Below are 22,859 nucleotides of genomic sequence, written 5' to 3' on the forward strand. Positions count from 1 at the left end.
AAGCACTATTTCTTCTACAATACCAAACAAAAGCAAATTATATTATACACAGATAAAAACACATAAAATTACCTGAGCCTATTAAGAAACACAAACATAAAGGAACATCTTAGAATGGATATTAAATAACTGACTATAATACTGCATTTCATCTTTAAGTTTATATGAAAATCAATCTGGACTATGTCTAAAAGGACACCTGAGAAAAAAGTTATACCAGGTCTTCCACTGGGTAATTTTAATATTTTAAAAATTGTGCAGTGTTTTCAGGAGTTCTCAAATGTTAATGAAATGACTTGATGTGACAAACATAAACTCTAGCAAATAGTCATTATTAACCTATAATAATAATCATAACGGCTTTTACCTAGCACTTGAAAAAGACTAGGTGCTATGAAGTAAGTTTTATTATTACATTCATAATACAGGAAACTGGGTGTTTAGCTGCTTTTTGTAAATTGCCCAAGGTTGCACAGCTAAGTGAGAGAATCAGATTAAATGTTGTAGAACAACCTAGAAAAGCAAATAAACACACACTATCAACTCCAAATTGCAATTAAGATCTGTAATTATTTCATTCATTTGAGACAGGGTCTCTCTCTTTTGCCCGGATTGGAGTGTAGTGGCCCAATGTTGGCTCACTGCAACCTCCACCTCCTGGGCTCAGGCGATCCTCCCACCTCAGCCTCCCAATATCTGGGACTACACGCACACCCCACCATGCCTGGCTAATTTTTTGTTGTTTTTTGGTAGAGACAGGATTTTGCCATGTTGCCCAGGCTGGTCTCAAACTCCTGAACTCATGCAATCCAGCCACCTCAGCCTCCCAAAGTGGTGGGATTACATGTGTGAGCCACTGCACCTGGCCTGAAATTATTTATATATTTGCATTTGTATTCAAAAATATATATAATAAGCATTCTTTCCATTTGCCAAATTTGGCATTCACTGGGTAATCTTAAAACTGGCCAAATTCTGGACTTTGTTCATCATATAATCATTGTAAAGTATTGTTTCTTATAGCTATTTTTTGAGACTAGAGACTGTACTGATATTTTAGTTCTCTATCTCTGGTATATAATAAGCATTCAAATGTTACTAAATTATTAATAGAACTGTTTTAGTCAAATGCTCTATGCCTTTAAATGAAAACCAATGACTTATACCATTATTTCATTTTAAAATACAACACATGTGTTTTTCTGGTTTCGTTTAGACTGGACATGAGTATAAGAGAAAAAACAGAACTAATTTCTCATTATCCAAGAAATCTCAAATCATCTTACAAAAGATAAATAAAGTTCTTTTCCTTGTTTTCTTGATAGATCATAAAAACAAACATTGTGAAAGTCACTGAAGAATTCTAATAATGAACAAAATACGAATTCTGCAGCTTTCAGATTAAATATCACTTCTTCAGAGAAGCCTTTCCTAACATTTTCCTCTTTGGATCACATAAGATTGAAGACAAGTTATATTTGTCTATACGGTTTACTAAGTATTAACTTACATCTAAGAATAAAAACCCAGGAGCTGCAAATAATATACACTACAGTTTAAGACTCACCTTCACTGAGTTTATTATTGGCTACATAGACTCTCTATTTCATAAATACTGAAAATACAAGTCTCCAACACAGCAAATATGCCCCTAAAAAGACCTCCTCCTATGAATGCTCTCTGTTGTTGCTGTGATGGGATGCTCTAGTTTTGTGCACACCAAAAAAGAATATTCTCCTCCTTTTTTTTTTTTTTTGAGATAGAGTCTCACTCTGTCGCCCAGGATGGAATGCAGTGGCTGGAGTGCAGTGGCACGATCTCGGCTCACTGCAACCTCCCCCTCCTGGGTTCAAGCGATTCTCCTGCCTCAGCCTCCTGAGTAGCTGGGATTACAGGCACCTGCCACCACGTCCGGCTAATTTTTGTATTTTTAGTAGAGACAGGGTTTCATCATGTTGGTCAGGCTGGTCTTGAACTCCTGACCTCAGGTGATCCACCCGCCTCAGCCTCCCAAAGTACTGGGATTACAGGCGTGAGCCACCACGCCCGGCCCTGAAGTTTAATTCTTTTAATTCCACTTATACATGAGTTACAGAAGCTTTTGCTTTGTCGGCTCCTGGGTTGACAATGGCTTATACATTTTTGTTTTCCTCTGACACTTGAATTAAATTCACCACAGGACTTTACGAAATATTAGTTGAAAACAATAGCAACAACACCAACACCACCACAAAAGGGTCCTGGTCACACCTAAGGAGAAAAAAGTAACATTCTGCATATTTCTCAATGATACATACATAGTCCTTAGCAAACGTCCCATTACACTTACCTACTATAAACTTTAGTTATTAAATTATTGATCTGTTTGTCAATTTTGTATTTCCGATAATCTTCCAGGCCATCTTTAATTGCGATAATTGTAAGGACCACCACCAGAGGCAACATGGTGATTTCCTTTTGGAAGGCTTCTACCAAAGGTACCCAGTTCAGGACAACTAGGAACAGGAAATATAAATTGGCAGCTCTGCAACCCAAACACACAAAGGGAGGTGTTAAGAAGTTACTTCAAGGACTGATGTCAGAGGCAAAGTACTATATTGTTTTTCTGTAAGTTTCTATTAGTAGATTTTGTATGTTACAGAATATAGAACTAGCAGAATACAATGAATCTTAATGAACTATTTATTACCCTGCTAGACATCTGGCTTGTGTCATTCTTTAATAAATGTGAGATATCAGGGCTGGGTGCGGTGGCTCACGGCTATAATCTTAGCACTTTGGGAGGCCGAGGCGGGCAGATCACTTGAGGTCAGGAGTTCGAGACTAGCCTGGGCAACACGGTAAAACCCCGTCTCTACTAAAAATACAAAAATTAGCTGGGTGTAGTGGCCTACGCTTGTGGTCCCAGCTACTCAGGAGGCTGAGGCACGAGAATCACTTGAACCCAGAAGTCGGAGGTTGCAGTGAGCCGGGATCACACTACTGCACTCCAGCCTGGGTAGAGTAATCAATCAATAAATAAATAATGTGAGATATTATTTATTAAATATAAAATAGTAAATATTTGAGTGGGACGGTCTTGAGCACAATAAAAAAATAGAAAAAAAGCACAAGAGAAAATACTATTTTCTTTTTAAAAGTTCATAAAAATTTAGAAAAAATTTAGAGTTCATGTGGTATAAAAATTAATTAACAAAATAAAGATCAACCCTCTAGCCTTTTGTACATCCAAACATTAGATTTAAACAAGCCTCAAAATTCAGTAGAAAAGCCTATTTCTTTTCTCTTGTGACTAACTCTTCTATTTCTTCTTTTATGCTATTCAGAACCACCTTCTTCAGGAACTTCTTCCATTCTTCTACTTTATGTATTCAAATACTTCTCCATGGGTCCCTAATTTTGGGCCATATGGTAAGTTCAAGGCACCCTTTTCCTTAAAGGAGAAACAAAATCTTAATCCTGCCATTACATTTTGATAACATATTTTTCCATTGACCATGAAACTTCTCAAAAGAATAATCTATATATACTTCTTTTTTGTCACCTCCAAATCTTTTTACTCTGAAAATTTCTTTCTTAACCCTTTCTGCTACTCTGTGGCTTCAATTCTTTCCAGGTGGACCACATCTAAACCTATAGCTCTAACCTTGAACTCTGTTTCAGGTTTTTATTCCATTGGGTACACTAGATTCCAAACTCCATAAAAGAATGAAACACACATAGGACTACACAGCCATTAATTCAACAAATTCACATCTGTCCTTTAAACATAGCCACTATTTAATAAATGCATATGGAACATATATAGAATGAATAATGAGAATGAATGTATGTGGAATGACTAAAGAATATGGAGAATCTCTTTACTTGCATTGGCATCTTGAATACATTTACAAAAACAAAATACTCTTCCAGCCAAGGTTCTTTTTACTCTTGTTTTTCATTTTTCTGTTAGTACTTCTGGTCATCACAGCTCAACATGTTCACATCATCTTTTTACTCCTTTCACTGAATGTCTTACATTAAATCCACAGTATCTGTAAGAGGTCACCCTTCTTTTCATTCCCACATTATTCCAAGGTCAGGTCTCCATTACAATTCACTGGGATATATACTACGTCTTCCTAAATGTTTTCTCTGCCATCATCTCTAAGTCCTTTCATCTACCCACCACACTGCTTCCATAGTGAAATACTGACGTAAGCATGGTAATTGTGCCTGCAGACTTGGCCCTCAACTCTTTATCCTGATAGCAAGACCTCTTTCCTGGGTCACATCTATCTTTCTGACTTTACTTCCTGTTGCTCCTCAGCACAGATGCTACATGTAAGTCAGAGAACACTATTTCCCAGGCTTCAAGCAAGCCTTTTATGCTACTGCCTTTATGCCATTATTCATACTCCTTCCTCCATCTGAAATATGCTTTGCTCACACCTCTGCTTTGAATATCTCACCCACCCTCTGTTATTAAGTCAAAAGTCACTTCCCCTTCTATTGCTCCAGTTACCATTATTATTTCTCTTTTTGAGGCTTTCATTCTATTTGACAGCCCTTTATAACACTCATTGCATTCCCTATGTCTTTTTGTTTTATATATGTATATATTGTGTTTCCCTAGCACAACTGCAAACTCCACAAGGAGAGGAGTGGCACTCACACTTCCATTTCCTTCAGTGCCTAAACTCACAGGAGATTGTCCATGAATGAGATATTAAGTTGAATTAGGTCACTGTTTCACCTAAACATCTGACATCTGCACTGGCTTCAGAGCTCTATTTCCTCCTATTATCAGTAAGAAAAATTTGAAATTAAAATGCGCATGGTTTCATGGAAAGAACACTAAAGCAAGAGTAAGAAGACCCCCAGAGGCAGCCCCTGGTCTGCTACTTGACATTGGCATGACATTGGCTAAACCACAGTCAAATCATTTCCTAACCTATAATATGTGAATTACAATATCTTTTCTGGTAAAGAGAAAACACCTTTCCAATTGGAAAGTGCTACGTGAATGGGAGGAATCATCATTCCACAACAGATTCGTATCAAAATTGTCAAGGATGATGTCACATGTCTTAGGTTTAAGTAATATACAGGGTTATGCAAATGAAAAATATGTTATATATCAACTAGAATGATATTCTAAGGTTTTCTTCAAAAATAAAACAGTACCTGTGAAATTGTTCAAATAAATTTCTTGGCACAAAATTCAGAAGTGTGTACTTTGTTGTTCGTATTCGATTATTCACATAGGCTCCGGAGAACTTCTCATACTCATCCTTGAAGGGCTGGATGTGGGGAACAACAATCCGGTGCCTTCCTGACAGTTTAGGGGTCTGAGAGGACTTGCGCCCACAGGCGAGCAACGAGGAATAGTTGTATGGCCCTGAATCATCATCCCTGGTTGCACCTCTGATCAGCCGTCGCCAGTGATATCTGGCCCATTGGAGAGCCTCAGTCATATCCAAACTGTGGTAAGATCCAGGTTGTGTAGCTGACCTGGCAAACAAACAAAAACCACACTTCCATGAGCTTCTGAAACGTCTCAAAGATAGTGAAATTTTAATATTTTTTCTATACCAAATAAATATATGACCCAATGGTTCAACATGTAAGGGAGAAAGTAAAAGTAGTCTTTAGAACTCCATTTTAACCAAATAAAGCATACATCTTCTGCCTCATGGGCTAAGCATCTGATCATGTTGCTTAACAAGAGACAGCACCTAAAAGGCCATTCCATAACTTGAAGCAAACAATTTGGGCTTAATTTGTGCAAGTCTCTTAACTTCTCTGATTATCAGTTTTATCATCTTTGCAATGGGCATAATGCCAGGCATGTCAGGAAATTGTTTTGAGGACTAAATGAATAACAGGTAAGTCACATAGCATAAAGTCTGATAAATCATAGGACATCAAAAAAACCCATTCTATGTGGATTACAAAAATGCCCACAAATTCTTCCTATCTCTGCAAGCATAACTCTCTGCCAATCAAGAGGTAGAGTCTTTCTCTACCTGTGGTGTCTGGGCTTGGCCATGTGCCTTGCTTCAGCTAATGTAACACTAGCAAACAAGACAGCAAATAGAGGCTTGAAAAGTGCTTGTTCATTGGAGCTTATTCTCTCTCACTGTTCTAGGAACCACTGTAGCCCACACCACATGCCTCAGTTGCCCCATTTACCACCATAGCCTCTATAAATACATAAATAACACCACTGACGGCCAACTGACCACTAACAAGCGAGTGTGCCCAGAAGGCACAAATTAGAATAAAGATGTCTCAGCTGAGCTCAGCCCGACTTGCCCACCCATCAAATTATGAATCAATAAATGTTATGTCATTAAGTTTTGGGGTGCTTTGCTACAAAACAAAATCAAACTGATAACATATTCCCTTATTTTCCTTATTTCTAAGGTTTCCTTATTTTCCAAGAAATGCAGCCCTACCTGGAGTTTGTTAATCAAAACAAAATGTGAGTTTGTTAATCAAAACAAAAATAGGAAAGAAAGGGGTTCAAGCAATTCTCATGCCTCAGCCTCCTGAATAGCTGGGATTACAGGCAGACAATCACTTTTGATGGGAAGAACAACAGCCTCTGAGTATATGTAGTTGTGCCTGGATATTGGACCCACAATAGATAGCCCGTCTTATCATGAGAGAAAATATTCACGTCAGCCTCATCGGTTTTATACTAATAATAGGAACAAGAAAAAAAAAACAGTTCTTTTGGATTTTGGCCTCTAAAATATTTATTTATAGATAACTAAATCAATGAAGATTGACTGGCCAAAATAACATTTACTATCTCTTCAATATAATTTTTTAAAAGCCTGCCTCCAAAGTATATTTGAAAAGCTGGTTTTTACTTCACCAAGCATACAAAAGTGGCTTAGTTCTTTTAACCGGCTGCTCACAATGGCAGCTTGAGTTATTAATGTAGTTCATAACATATCTAGAACTCTCCCCCAGAATAAGAACATAAGATAGTGCTTTATAAGTGAATCAATAGATAACAGAAAATACTGAACATAAATACTAAGTGCTTTTCATTAGTTTCACATAATGCACATTAGGTTACCATTATGACAAATGTGACTTTTTTTAAAAGGTTGAAATCAGCACAATTTGATTTATTTCTGGAAACCTTAAAAGGAAGCATTCACTTGCCATTAAATTCTTACTAAGACATAAGAATGTTTATCCCTCTAGTGTCCACAATCTCATACAACAATCTAAATCTCACCTCCCTTTTTAAATTCTGAAATACAATTTCTTGAGAGTCCAAACAGGACTAACTAAACAAACATGAAACAAATACAGGAGGTGTTAACTTCTGCTAATTTGTGGTGTGTCTGACTAATAACCTCACGCTAGCAAACATACTTACTGGTTCACAGAAACAATCAGCTTTTTATTCCACAACCCAGACAAGAACTACATCTTTCCCCAAGTCACTCAGTTCCTAAGAAACAAGCCCATAACGACTGCAAAACATTTCATTGCAAAAGTATTTCTAGGTCTCCTTCTCTTTAGGACTTTTCAATATCTTTAAATGTACATGAGATTCTCTATTTACTCCCACATTGCCTTTCTCCTTTATTGCTTCTTTTCATTTTCAAGGAATTTTGGTGAAGATAGAATTAGGGCTGGCTCACTGCCCTCCATGGCCCCCTTCTAGAGCCTACAAGAGTCTCTCTCCTACTCTCCAAGGCTGGGCAGCTCATGATTTTGTAAGAACTCTCTCTTCAGCACTGTCATTCTCCTGAAAAGTGACCCTTGGATCAGAGGACAGATTTAAGCTAGACAGAGAAGTGCTTTGAAATGACTGAGGAGAAAAGCCTAGGCTTGGAGGTAATTAACATATGATGAAAATCCTTTCAAATTGCTAGTTTAAAATTTAAACTCTTATACTAGGCAGGAATGACCAAGGATCTATTTAGTCATCCTAGATCAGAGGCTTTTGAAATGCGTTAACTGCTCTCCCAGTAAGAAATACATTCTATGATGCAAAGTAGAATTTACACACACACACACACACACACACACACACATACACACACACACCCCTGAAACAAAAGTTCTATGAAATATTTCTTACCCTTACCACCTGCAATGCATACAGGGATCTTCTTTCTTCTCTCTCTCATATTAGTACTAGTTAGGATGCATTGAATTAGTTTCAAGATCCACTAATGTTAGTGTACATGTTGGTAAAAAGATACTGATAGTGTGTGGCTTCACACGAAGCTGAAATTATACATGGAAATGCATAGATCCATGTTCCTAAATAGATCCACAACCCCAAATGCAGAAAACAGACTATTACAGAATACAAAATTTCAGCTACAAAGGAGTAATAAGTTCAAGAGATCTATTGTATATTACGATGACTATGGTTAATACAGTAACAATATATTGTACACTTGAAAATTGTTAAGAGAGTAGACTTAAAGTGTTCTCACCACAATAAAAAGTATGTGAGGTAATACATAGGTTAATTACCTTGAGCTAGCCATTCCACAATACATCCACATATCAAAACATCACATTCTTCACCATAAATACATACAATTTTTATTTGTCAATTCAAAAGTTTTTAAAACAAAATTTTCCCCTTACAACCCTTTCTCCCTCAGTCAATAATGTTACACACAGAAAGCTTTTCCTATAGAAATAGGTATTTGTTCTACAGAGAGCTAAAGATAAAATATTTATAAAGATCTTTTAAATTATTTTATTTCAGTGGATGTTTTTGTAAAACGAATAAAAAGAAATAATATTTTCAATGTTTGAAAATATCAGATTTAAAAAAGAAGAAGAAAACAGAATCTTATGGTAGAAAATTACTGAAAGACAGCAGTTGGACAAGAAGGCTCAGGGGAGGGCAGCACTATGCCCACAGTAGTCAGGAAAGAGCCTTTCACTCCTTCTCTGTCACTTCCAACAAAGTTAAAAGTATGTTAGTACTTGGAGAAGACTCTGTTATTAATAACGCTCCACATAAATATTGAGGAAAATTTCTTTAAGATATGATAGGAAAGCAAATCAGTAAGTCATACCTCATCAAGCGTCATCACAAATCATAATATCTTAAGGCTTAGACTTCAGAGATGATTTAACACAGTGGTCACAAACCATTAGTCCTACAGCAAAATTCTACCCAATGACTTATTTTGTATCAGAGTGTCGGCAAGCACATGGTTTTGTTTTATAAACATAAATACATATATACACACATACATATAAAGGCAAGATTTTAAAATAGAGATAAATTCACATAAAATATTGATAATTGGTTTTTCTTAAAAGAATCACGGGAATGGTGGGCACACATCTTCATATGGTAACAGAGGTTACTATGGACTTTGACTCCAACCCTGCATTTTGCAGTTCACCCGTTTTAAATGAAGGAACGAGCACCTTGCTCACCACTTTTTGACAAATCACATTTCTTCTACTCTGTAAGCCCAGGCTCAAATATTAGCTGTACTACTTAGTAGCTACTCAGTCTTCTAACAAGTAAAATGAAACACGATTAATAGTCAAGGGACATGCTATAAATAAACAATGCTTATCCTCTTCCCCACTCTCCTGTTTAAGTGTTTCTCAAGCCATAGATAAGTCAAGGGTGGGAATCTTATACATTGGGCTTAGGTCCAAAGCTTTCCATTTAAAGTTGTCCAAGTAAATGCTCAGTTCAATGTACCTATTAATGCCTGAGAAGTAGCAGCATTAGGTAGGATACAAACAGAAAATCGAACACTCAAAAAGACAGGTATGACATAAAGTGACCTTCATACTACCTAATCTCATTCTTCACCATTCTCTCCAAAACTCATCCCAACAACGTTCATGAACAAATTGTATTCCACTTGTCCTGTGTTGCCCAAGACCCCCTGATAAGAATCACTTGGGGCCCCTGTTAGTCACAGTCTCCAAAGCCTCTCCCCTGGAGATTCTGATTTAGAGGATCTGGAATGGGGTCTATGAATATGTAATTTAGTTAGTACTCCCAATGAGTTAAGGAGGTTGCAAAGCATAGGGTACACTTTGCACCTCTCCAAATGCTGCCCTCTCTTTCTGGAGGGCTGGTTAACCATATCACCCACTCACCACACCGGCCTCTATTCATCCTCGAGACTGTTTTAGCTTGACCACGGAATGAGGGAGATTGGGAGGGATCCACACAACAGACACCATAAGGTGTTCTCTGCTCTGCTCCCATTAGAACCCTGAGCATGGCTCATATGCACTTGCCATAGTGTGTTACAGATGGCTTTATTCTTCAAAGTCAGGGAACATACCTAATTCCTCTCCATGCGTCTGTCCAGTGCTTGGCCAAAGTTAGATGATATATAAATGTCTGTTGATCACTGAATTTTATAGAAAAGAACATAAAGACATCCCATTTCCTTTTGCATGGCTCAACCTGGCTTTTCTGCCATTAGAAGTAGGAGTGTAAGATCTAATTTTGAGAAAACAGAAGCATTCACTTTTAGCTTGTGATTGTATCATTCACCTTTATTAAGAGCAGGAATCCGCTTCTCCAGGCCTGAAAGACTCTTTCAAGAGGGCATTATTTTCTCTTCTAGTGTATTTCTAAAACCTGTAAACAGCATAGAGTGATAAAGAGCACAGGTTCTGGAGCCAGAGGCCAATGTCAATTTCTGGCACCCCAATTTGCCAGCTTAACTTGCTCAAAGGGTTGCTATGAGAGGATTCAGTGAGTTAATATATAAAAAGCACTTAGCACTTGTTTGACCCATAGTAAGTCCTAAGTAAGGGTTAACTACCATTGTGACTTTTTACAAAGTGTTCTCTCTATAATATTTATTCATAAATATTAGCTGAGAATTTGTGTGCACAGTATTGATACTAACAACTGTATCAATTATACATCTATGTTTAATTTCTTAAACTGCACCTCATACTGCACCACCTGGTCACACTCTGCTTTAGTAAGTCTGCTCTTCATTTAATGGGGGAGGCTTCTAGGCAACTAACTAACTGAGGATAGCAATACTCTCTTCTCAACTGTTACTAAGAGAAAGTCCAGCAATCTAGTAGACAAAAGCTCTAATAAAGAACATGATGGGCAGCATTTTTAGAAACATCATTCATAATTCTAAGATTTAGCTCATTCCTCAAAGAGATAATTTTTCAGAGTTTTCTGCTAATAACCAACTGGTCTCATGTTTTTTTGACCTGATGCTCTGCCAACCATAGGAACCCTGTCTTGAGAATTAACAAAAACAAACTTTGTAAAACCATATAGACAACCAAGTGCTTGAAGTTCAATGATGATCACATAACCCAAGAAAGAATGTTTTAGATCTAGATACTCTACTATCCTCAGTAATCTGCTGTCCTTAGAGGTATTGATTTACAATCTTAAAAAATTAAGTTAAAGTTTTGGAAGGAAAATGTATTAATTTTATGTAATACTCTGGAATACTCTAGTGCTTCTGTAAAGCAGGCCTGCATGATGCTAGATATTAATTTTCCCATCCAATATTTCATTTACTCACAGATTATAAAACCTGTAATTAAAGTTCTAAAATCTACAAGCTTTCAATTTTAGGTATGAAATCAACTAAGGTCAGAATTGAAGAAATATAAACCAAGCATTGCTTGGTAAGTACTAACACTTTAATAATAATTACTGTTTACAAAATAGTTCCACATGCCATTTAATTTAGTTTTCACTTGAGGTGGAATTTCATTTCATTTTTCAGAGAAAAAAGTAAAGTTCAAAGAATGTTTTAAAATTTTCTCAACATGTCCAATCATTGGCTCCAACTATATAATGCGATTAATATATAAAATTTTAAATAATCAAATATTCTCATGTAAAATTACATTATTTCTAATTATAGTATTTTTTCTAGAAGATATTAAAAACTACACTCCATCACTAACAGAATGTATCTAAAATATACTAAGTTCCTTACTATACACAAATGTACTTGAAGGCAGATTTAGTTCTCAAAAGTCCTATTTCCCTTAATGAATGCTTAATGAAAAGTTTGCAGTAGGGCAGATTACCAAAGGTAAATACAGGATAATGAATTCTCTTGGGCTCAGTTAGCATTTTTAAATTCCTGAGGTCATCACCAGCCAACAGTTTGAAAAATACACAAGTTCACTGGTCTAAAAGAAAAAAAAATCTATAATCATTTCAAGATGCCCTATGTTTGTTTTGCATCAGAATCTCCTGAACCTCACCCCCTAGGTTTCTTTTTTTTTTCTTTTTTTCTTTTTCTTTTGGAGACGGAGTCTTGCTCTGTCACCCATGCTGGAGTGTAGTGGTGGGGTGGCTCCATCTCAGCTCACTGCAATCTCTGCCTCCGTGGTTCAAGCGATCCTTCCACCACAGCTTCACAAGTAGCTGGGACTATAGGCATGCACCACCATGCCCAGCTAATTTTTTTGTTGTTTCCTGTATTTTTAGTAGAGATGGGGTTTCACCATGTTGGCCAGGCAGGTCTCGAACTCTTGACCTCAGGTGATCCACCTGCCTCGGCCTCCCAAAGTGCTAGGATTATAGGTGTGAGCCACCACACCTGGCCATGAACCTCACCCTGCTAGGTTTCTGATCTAGCAGGTCTGGGATGGGGCTCAGGAGTCTGCATGTCTAACACACTTGCAGATAGTACTGATGCTGCTGGTCCTGGGGACCACACCCTGAGAATCACTACTCTATGCTAAGTAACTTTATTGCAAAATGCACAGTTGGAATTAAGACTGAGCAATTTATTAGCTATCACTCATGTTATTGGGAAGCCCATCTTCTTTGAATGTGTAACCTCAGCTATGCACTAATGGCTTGACAGCGGATACAAGAAGATCCTCACGTCTAAGGCTAGAATTAACTAAAAGAGAGAAGTCTAGTTTATACAAAAGATTGTTGATGAGGTCTTAAGGATTAATTCTTTCTGCAGATTTAATACAGTTAGAATTAGTTTCAACCAACATTTCCAAAAGTTGACCAAGAAAGAACAATGAATCCTGCCTGGCCTTGATAGACTTATAACCTTCTTCTCAACCAAGATGAGAAAACACAAACAAAACGTCAAAGTTCTTATATGTTGTAAACCATGGAAGACACAAGAGTTCTCTATCATAGTCAATAAAAGGCACAGAGAAATTTCGTATCTATGGATTTCTAAGAATAAGATAGGAATTGTTTCACAATAGACTTATGATATGAAAGTCTCCTTGACCTAGATCGAGACCATCCTGGCTAACACGGTGAAACCCCGTCTCTATTAAAAATGCAAAAAAATTAGCCAGGCGTGGTGGCGGGCGCCTGTAGTCCCAGCTACTTGGGAGGCTGAGGCAGCAGAATGGCGTGAACCCAGGAGGCGGAGCTTGCAGTGAGCCGAGATCACGCCACTGCACTCCAGCCTGGGCCACAGAGTGAGACTCCATCTCAAAAAGAAAAAAAAAAGTCTCCTTGACCTACACATCAGAGGTAGCCAGCCCTGCCTGAAGCACAGTGAGCCCTGATAAAACTTGGTCTTGCTCCAATCTGTGTCATCTGTGACCCACTTGTTCAACACTCTCTATAGAAGCTTATTACTGCAGGGAGACTGATTCCTTATCTCATAGGTCATGACAAAAGCATCAAGATGGTTTGATATCTTTGGTAGTTTCTTTGCTGCCCCAGGTGCCAATGTGACATGTTGGTATTGCTCCCTTGGTAACTACTATCCTCTATCTACAAAAAAAAGGTTTTTCTTCACCTCACATAATCTTTGGAAAAGAAGGTAAGTATGAACCGTCTATGGATATATCTAATATGGGCTTTTGTGATGACAAGGGTCAATTTATTTTGTGGGAAAACTGTGGATCTTGAATAATGAAGTTACATAATCCTTTATATTCTCCATTGGGTGGAATGAATCAGATTTGCTGAATAAAATCACCTTGGAGTTCTTAGTGCCATTCAATATTTTCTGTTAAGTGACCTTGAACTAAATCCCCAGTAGGAGTACATATTCCATATTTTAGATATATACAAAAAGTCAGACAAGGGTAATATGTCACCCATAACATTGAATTAAAGTAATTTATTTTATTTTATTTTATTTTATTTTTTATTTATTATTATTTTTTTAGACAGGTCTTGCTCTGATGCCTAGGCTGGAGTGCAGTGGTGCAATCACTGCTCACTGCAGCCATGACTTTCTGGGCTCAAGCTATCCTCCTGCCTCAGCTTCCCAAGCAGCTGGGATGACAGGCATGAGCCACCACATCTAGCTAATTTTTTATTTTCTTTTGTAGAGATAGGGTCTTTCTATACTGCCCAGGTTGGTCTCAAACTTCTGGGCTCAAGCAATCCTCCCACCTTGGCCCCCCAAAGCACTGGGATTACAGGGGAGAGCCACTGCCCTCGGCCCTATAAGAAATTACTTTTGATAACTAGTGATTATTATCATGGGAGGAAGCGCTATATAAGTTCATAAAAAGCTAAGTCATACTACTTTTCACTTTTACCACTAATAAAGAAATATTTGTAATAGTTTTGTCATTTTTAAGGACCCTAAATGGAAAAAGGTCAACTGTACTGAAGCACATAGCCCTTACATATCTTTAGAAAAGAGTGCTTAAATTAAGTTCATTCATTTTCAATTTACTCAGCAAACATGACCTGAAAACCTACCATATGCCAGACACTGTGGTTGACGTTGGGGAAACAGAAGATGCTGTTCTACATCACAGAAGCAGCCTCTCACTCAGACTGAGGGAAGGAATAGCCACAGCAATAAGTGATATGTTTTATTTTATTTTATTTTTATTTATTTATTTTTTAAGATGGAGTCTCACTCTATCACCCAGGCTGGAGTGCAGTGGTCCGGTCTCGGCTCACTGCAAACTCTGCCTCCCAGGTTCAAGTGATCCTCCTGCCTCAGCCTCCTGAGTAGCTGGGATTACAGGCATGCGCCAGCATGCCCAGCTAAGTTTTGTCTTTTTAGTAGAGATGGGTTTTCATCATGATGGCCAGGCTGGTCTCAAACTCCTGACCTCAAGTGATCTGCCTGCCTCAGCCTCCCAAAGTACTGGGATTACAGGCGTAAGCCACTGCACCCGAGTGACATGTTTTATATAATTGCTGATGGAGAGTCAAATTAGAATTTTCACATATGACATGTTTATTTTGAAAGACATATAAAAGTAGAATGTGATATCTAGATGCATTGTTTCATACTAGAACTAGTTACCCATTCTTACTGTTTCCAAGCACGCACTCAGTAAGAATTTCTTCAGTTCTCTCGTGAGAATAAAGCTTTTATATATTTATATATAATATCACATACATATATGTATATTTAATATATATTTATATGTGTAATATTACATACATACATATATTATTATATACATACGTATATGTATATTGTATATAAAAGAAAAACATGTATAATTAAAAACATATAATCATATATATATTATCAAATATATATATATTTTATGGATGGTCCATTCAGACATTGAAAGCGATAATGCTTCTCTTCTTCAATACACTTCAGATTTTTTTTTTTTTTATGAGACGTAGTCTCACTCTAACGCCCAGGCTGGAGTGCAGTGGCGCTATCTCGGCTCACTGCAAGCTCCGCCTCCTGGGTTCACGCCATTCTCCTGCCTCAGCCCCCGAGTAGCTGCAACTACAGGCGCCCGCCACCACGCCCAGCTAATTTTTTGCATTTTTAGTAGAGACGGGGTTTCACCGTGTTAGCCAGGATGGTCTCGATCTGACCTCGTGATCCGCCCGCCTCGGCCTCCCAAAGTGTTGGGATTACAGGCACAAACCACCGCGCCCAGTCCAGATTTCTTTTTGAAGGGATCACATGTCCAATTATTCACTGTTTGTGAATAATTAGGCTCAAAGCTGGTTTAGGCTAGCAAAAGGCAGGTAAAATGTTGCAGTTGTATATGTGTTTCTCTATGTTATTGGGAACTAAAAGAAATCTTACTCATATTTATGGTGAGTTCCTAATATATCTTAATCTCTTTTTAAAGCTGAAAAAAGCATAAACATATATGAAAATATTGATGGCAGCAATACTGTGTTTTGACCTTAGTGATCTTACATGCTTCTAAAATAATATGTTATTGAAATGACAAGATAGCAGTTTTTGAGATTTGGTTATTCAACATTAACAAATATTATTGATTTAATAGACCTAAGATCATAACAATATCTACCATTTATAGACATATAACAGGTTATATGCAAAGGATAAAAATGCATTCATTAACTTTAATCCTTACAATAAAGTACATATTATTATCTCCACTTAGTAATGAGGAAACAGAGTGAGAAACTCACCCAAGTGGCACAGCTTAGTAAATAGTTACTTAAGCTTAATCCAGATATCTCATATGGAATGAGAGCCTTGGTGGCTATCAGAGGGCTCTGATACAGGGCAGTAACACTTGAATAAGAGCTGGCAGAAGGCATATAGCTCTGGCAACCCATCAAGGAATGTGAGGGTTGGGAGAGAGAATAGGAGAAGAGTGGTATTAAAAAATTAAAGTTAAGTTATTCAGAGAAAAACGCTAAAGGTATGCTTCATTTGAAAAAATAAAGTTAAATAAATTTAAATATTTGCATTTATTTACTTTTAAAACATTCATTTTGTACTAGGTGAGGTTACCCATTTTTACTGCTTACTGTGCCTTATAGAGGACTTTATATGTGTTTGAACTATAATTCAATACATGCAAATAAAATTTACTTTCAAATAAATGACTCACTTTTAACCCAACTCCAATATCACTGATCCTACCCATAAACAACCACCAACCATCTTTTCACTGCCCCATATTCTCAAGTGGTCTTATTTCCTTACTTACTTTAAATTTTATGTTTAATACTGTAATCACTTCCTCGTATATTCTCTCAACCAGTGAACTCCTCTCTCACTTCTTTCTTGGCAAAACCCTCACCCTGCTTACATTCACATGTAAAGCTCTATGTACTCTGTTCCAGTACCTACAGGTTGAAAGTGGCTGGAAAGAAACGCACAACACCTTGTCAGAGTCACTTTAATGTCCTGATCGCAAACTCTTAAGTTGGCCATTCACACTGCCTGCAATCATAGTGCATTTCCAGGCCATGTATTCTCCCACTCTCATAGACAACTGTTTCATACCCTTTCCTTTCTCCTCTTAACATCCAATATCTCCCTCCTGACTTTCTTCCTGGTGATGACCTTGTTTCTATTTTACTGAGAATACCAAAGCTATCCAAAGAGAACTTCCACAAGTTCCCCTAGCATAGACCTCTTTCCAAAACTCCAGACTGATGCCCAAAAGGCAGCCCATCTCCAGACAGTAACAAGTGCAAATGGAGGTCCAAGCACTCTCCCCCAAACTGCTTCTCCCCTAGATTAGCCCTGTCAGCTAATGGCAGCTCCCTTCTTCTAGATGCTCAGCCCAAAAACTTTTGAGTCATCGTTGGTTTCTTTCACTTACAACTCACATCATGTCAGTCCGCAAATTCTGTTGACTCTTCCCTTAAACTATATCCAGAATCTTACCACTTCTCATCACCTTTATTACAATCAACCTGATCCACCATTATCAGTCTAGTCCTGGTATAACCTAATTTAGATCCTGACAATTTCACAACTTAAAACTCTCTAAAGGCTCCCATATAATTACAGTAGCCACCTCCAGTGCTCCATATGATCTGCCTCTTGTTATTCTCCTTTTCCGCTTTACTTTTCATAAAATCTTTATGTCACTTTCTAACAATGCATAATTTGCTTTGGTATTTTAGCTTTTGTCTGTCTCCCTCCTCCGTCAGTGTAGAAATTTCTGTCTTTTTGGTTCACTGATATGGCCTAGGCCTAGAAGAGTATAATATCAGGCAATGAGTAGATTTTCAATGAATATTTGTGGAATGAACCCAAGAATGAATGAGTAAAATAACACCCCTCTTATATGCAGCAAAGACTAGAATATCTTTAACAATCTTATACACACTGCCTCTAAATGTGATATAATAACAGGCATTTCATGGTATGTAGCTCACTACAGCTCTTATTATGCATGCTGAAGTTATTACAGTTCACATTAAGATCTAGAGCATGTAGTCCTAAAATGGACACTAACGAAACTCTGCAACAGGAAGACATAAAAAGGAAATAAAACAAGTAGGACTTATTTTTAGAAATAGCTGAAGTATTTAAATTTTATCGTTCTAAAACTCTCCAGGAGGAAGTTATTCTGAGTAACCTTTTTAAAGACAGTTTAAGGTTTATCCTTTAAAGTATCAAAACAATTTCATCCAGGATAGAATCATTATACAATGTGTACCCAATTTTCCTATATTTGACACAGCATTTTAAATAAATTTTCTTCTCTGAGAATTCAGCACCAATGCTCTGAGCACAAGCGTATTCTTTACAGTGATGCCTTCAGGGTCTTCAAAGCATTTCCATAAGGTTTTCTTCCAGTACTTGAAAATCTCCTTGTTTTGAATAATTTTACAGGCTTTTTCCCCATCAGCTGTCCAAATCTGTCTTTATGAAGATTTAAGTTTTACTCCCAACTACCTTACAATAATTAAGAAATGTAAATAAATGACCCCAGTGGTCTTCAGGAAGTAGAAGATAAAAATTCAGCAAGATTTATTTAGTGAAATCTATTTTCACTATTTAGAGATTTCTTTTCCTTATATTTGTTAGAAAATAGGTACTGAAAGGCTACCATTGCCAACCAGGTACTTTTCCAGGCATTGAAACCAACATGATGGGAATTCCCATGTGAACTCCATGGTTTCTGTCCTCCAGAAGTACAGAGTCTAGTAAACAGATCAGGCACGAACCTCATGAGATTCCCTCATTACCTGAAATACTTCAGAGATTACTTCCCATAAGACAAACTTTGATATGTATGTGGCCAAGCTTCAGACCACAAAATGGTAAGAGCATTAAAAGACTAACTGATAGATAAACAGTTAAGTTTCAAAATGAAGCTAGCACACAGATACGTGCTCATTTAAAAACCAGAGCCAAAATATATATTTGAACTGGCAGAAGAACACAAATTTCCCGGTGTGTGATCTTTACTCATTCACACTAAGGAAGGCAAACTCCAGCTTCATGTGATAAGTTGTGTATGTATGTAAAACATGATAAACACACTGGATTGTGGTTCTAAACAGAATCTTTACAAGATTATTAGGAAGATAAAGGAGAATGAGCTAAAATGATTTAATACCTGTTTCTCCTACAAGGCCATCTTGTTTACTGCTTTAACCAATAACTGGACAATGCCTGGCATATAACATGCCCTCAACGAATACTTTTCAGTGAATTAACAAACATTAATCAGGTTCTTGTTGCTATACCATGCATCCCAAAAAATGCTCTTCAAATGGGATGCATCTTAAGAGAATAAGGGACAATCAATGTATAATAAGTATTATTGCATGAAGGAGTAGGTAGGTTCCTTTGCTGGAGATATACTTGGTTAATTCCATCTTGACCCTTAAAATGGCCTAAAGATTTTGCTGGAGAAAGTAACTATGTTTGTCCTCATACTACTGATGACTTAAGTTGTATTAGAGCAGTGGTCCTCAAATGGGGCCAATTGTACCTCCCCTTCCAGCCCCCTAGGACATTTGCTAATATCTGGAGATATTTTTGGTTGTGGAAAGAAGCCAGAGATGATGTTAAATTTGCAGCAATACACAGGACAATCCTTCACAACAAACAATTATCTAGTCCCAAATGTCAAGAAATGCGGCTGCTGAGAAACTCTGGGTTAAAAGAAGCCATCACATTTGTCCAAGGGAGAGGTAAGTAGCACAGTGGAAAGAACAGAGTATTTCCGAGTCATGGGTTCAAATTCTGGCTCTCCCACTCAGCCCTAGTGTGACTTCTTATGACCCTCAGTTTTCCAATGAGGAAAATGGCAATGATATTATCTGCTCTGTAGGGTTGTTGTGAGGAGTTAATGGGAATGTATGTAAGACATCTGACATATAATAGATTAACAAATGGTAGCTATTCTTGCTTTTATAAGAATACGTATGAATTGTTTGATGCCAACATTTCTTCAAAGTAGGAAAAGCATTTTAAAGATGCTTAATAGCTTAAACAAAAAACTCAGAATGTTAAAGTCAGAAAGAATGTTAATATCCAACTAAATACTTCATTTTACACAGAAGAAAACAGAGGTTTGGAAAGAATGACTTACCCAAGATTACACAGCAAGTTAGTGGCAATTCACATACAATAATCCTGCTGTTTGCTCCACTACCATTTTCTTATTCATGCATATATAGATAGGCTTTTATTAATTCCTAAACTATGTCATTATTTATGAATGTCATAAATTATTTAAGTCAATTTGAATACAATATTATTATGTTTGCCAGAATTTTATACACTAGTATGATTCAACTATAAAATAAGCTAAGACTTCTACAGATAGGTACTTATCCTAATATTTTCATGGCCTATTTGAGCTAATCTGTGGAATCTGCCCCATTGTTTCAGTATCACCCTAACAAGTTCCATTATTACTCACAATGATCTATTTTTTTTTTTTAATTTGAGACGGAGTTTCGCTCTTGTTCTCCAGGCTGGAGTGCAACAGTGCAATCTCAGCTCACTGCAACATCGGTCTCCCCAGTTCAAGTGATTCTCCTGCCTCAGCCTCCTGAGTAGCTGGGATTACAGGCACATGCCACCACGCCCGGCTAATTCTGTATTTTTAGTAGAGACGGGATTTCTCCACATTGGTCAGGCTGGTCTCGAACTCCTGACTTCAGGCAATCTGCCCACCTCAGCCTCCTAAAGTGCTGGGATTACAGGCATGAGCCACCATGCCCGGCTACAATGGTCTATTTTTTAAATTAATATCTTATAGGCCAGGTGCGGTGGCTCACGCCTGTAATCCCAGCAATTCGGGAGGCCGAGGTGGGAGGATCGCCTGAGGTCAGAAGTTTGAGACAAGCCTGGCCAATGTGGTGAAACCCGTTTCTACTAAAAATACAAAAATTAGCCAGTTGTGGTAGTGGGCAACTGTAATCACAGCTACTCAGGAGGCTGAGGCATGAGAATCACTCGAACCCAGGAGGCAGAGGTTACAGTGAGCCAAGATCACACCACTGCACTCCAGCCTGGGCAGTAGAGTGAAACTCAGTCTCAAAAATTAATTAATTAATTAATATCTTATAAGATAAATATTAAAAATTATTCATTTCTGGTTTAATAGTCACATGAATAGCACAGTTGGAAAAAAAGCCTGAACAAACACAGAAGCCATATACTATAAATATATAGGAAAAAAATATTTTCAACTTCAGTAGTAACCTAAAAAAAAGAATTTAAGACAGAGTTAGCATTTTTTTGACTCTGAATGTAGAATGTAGCAAAGGGTTTCTTTATTCATAATGCTCAATGAAGGCATACATTCATATAGTTTTGGGGGACTTTAACCTGCTCTTACTTGTCTTACTTCTCTAGACCCATAGGATAATATGCCCTAAAAATGTCCTCTCTGGCCCTCAGTAGAAATATACTGAACTCAGTCTTAGAAAGTCACTACACAGCCGGGCGCGGTGGCTCACGCCTGTAATCCCAGCACTTTGGGAGGCTGAGGCAGGCAGATCACCTGAGGTCAGGAGTTCAAGACCAGTCTGACCAACATGGAGAAACACCATCTCTACTAAAAATACAAAATTAGCCGGGCGTGGTGGCCCATGCCTGTAATCCCAGCTACTCCGGAGGCTGAGGCAGGAGAATGGCTTGAACCCGGGAGGCGGAGGTTGCTGTGAGCTGAGATCATGCCATTGCACTCCAGCCTGGGCCACAAGAGTGAAACTCCGTCTCAAAAAAAAAAAAAAAAAAAAAGGGAAGTCACTACACAAATGTTGAGAAATAGAGAAATTGTTGACTGCATTATATCTAATTGTGTTAAATCTATTTCTAATGGAAATATAAGACAGCTGTTAAAAATGATGTTTAGGCTGGGCATGGTGGCTCACACCTGTAATTCTAACACTTTAGGAGGCCGAGGTGGGCAGATCACCTCAGGTCAGGAGTTCGCGACCAGCCTGACCAACATGGAGAAACCCCATCTCTACTAAAAATACAAAATTAGCCAGGCGCGGTGGCGCATGACTGTAATCCCAGCTGCTGGGGAGGCTGAGGCAGAAGAATTGCTTGAAAACGGGAGATGGAGGTTGCAGTGAGCCGAGATTGCACCATTGCACTCCAGCCTGAGCAACAAGAGCGAAACTGCATTTCAAAAAAAAAAAAAAAAAAGTTGCTTAAAAGAATTTTTAATGACTCATAAAATGCTTAAAGTTTATAAAGTTTTAAAGCATGATTTAGACCTGTATACAAGTATAATCTCAACTATGAATATATACAACATATAAACATGGAAGAATTTCAAATAAAATATTTTTAAAAACATTAACAGTGGTTATTTTGGGATAGTCTATTAATAGCAGATTTTAATTTTTTCAGTGTTTTTATACTCTCCATGTTTTTTTTACCATTAACACATATACTTATTTTGGAATTAGAAAACAGATCTTCATTTTAATCAAAAAGTTAAATTTTGATGAAACTTCATATAATCATGAAGCCTATACACAGAACTTAATGTATTGCTTTTACATTTAAGATGTGGAAAAGAGGTGCATTCCTTTAAGTCTTTTTTTTTCTTTCCTTTTTTTTTAAAGCACAACTTCATAAAATGCAAGCCAAGCGTGCTGTTTCAATACTGAAAATGAATGGTCACAAATAAGGCCATGGGTAACATGTGTACATACTAATAATGCTATACTCAATATTAAACCAGAAATTATGTTTAACTTAGTATATAAGTTT

At 37.4% G+C, this 22,859-nt stretch overlaps 1 protein-coding gene across 2 annotated transcripts in view; it reads right to left on the bottom strand.

Moving 5' to 3' along the window:
• ATP10D (ATPase phospholipid transporting 10D (putative)) overlaps nucleotides 1–22,859 on the bottom strand; it is a 114,059-nt gene that overhangs the window by 80,818 nt on the left and 10,382 nt on the right. For both annotated transcript variants that reach the window (XM_055111571.2, XM_003816019.5), the window contains exons 2-3: nucleotides 5,170–5,496; nucleotides 2,330–2,524 (exon numbers count right to left, since the gene is read on the bottom strand). In XM_055111571.2, the coding sequence (XP_054967546.1) occupies nucleotides 2,330–2,524; nucleotides 5,170–5,459 (485 nt within the window). In that variant the 5' untranslated portion in view covers nucleotides 5,460–5,496. The remainder of the gene's footprint in view (nucleotides 1–2,329; nucleotides 2,525–5,169; nucleotides 5,497–22,859) is intronic.

Source organism: Pan paniscus, chromosome 3 (assembly GCF_029289425.2).
Source record: "Pan paniscus chromosome 3, NHGRI_mPanPan1-v2.0_pri, whole genome shotgun sequence".
NCBI classification, from domain to species: domain Eukaryota; kingdom Metazoa; phylum Chordata; class Mammalia; order Primates; family Hominidae; genus Pan; species Pan paniscus.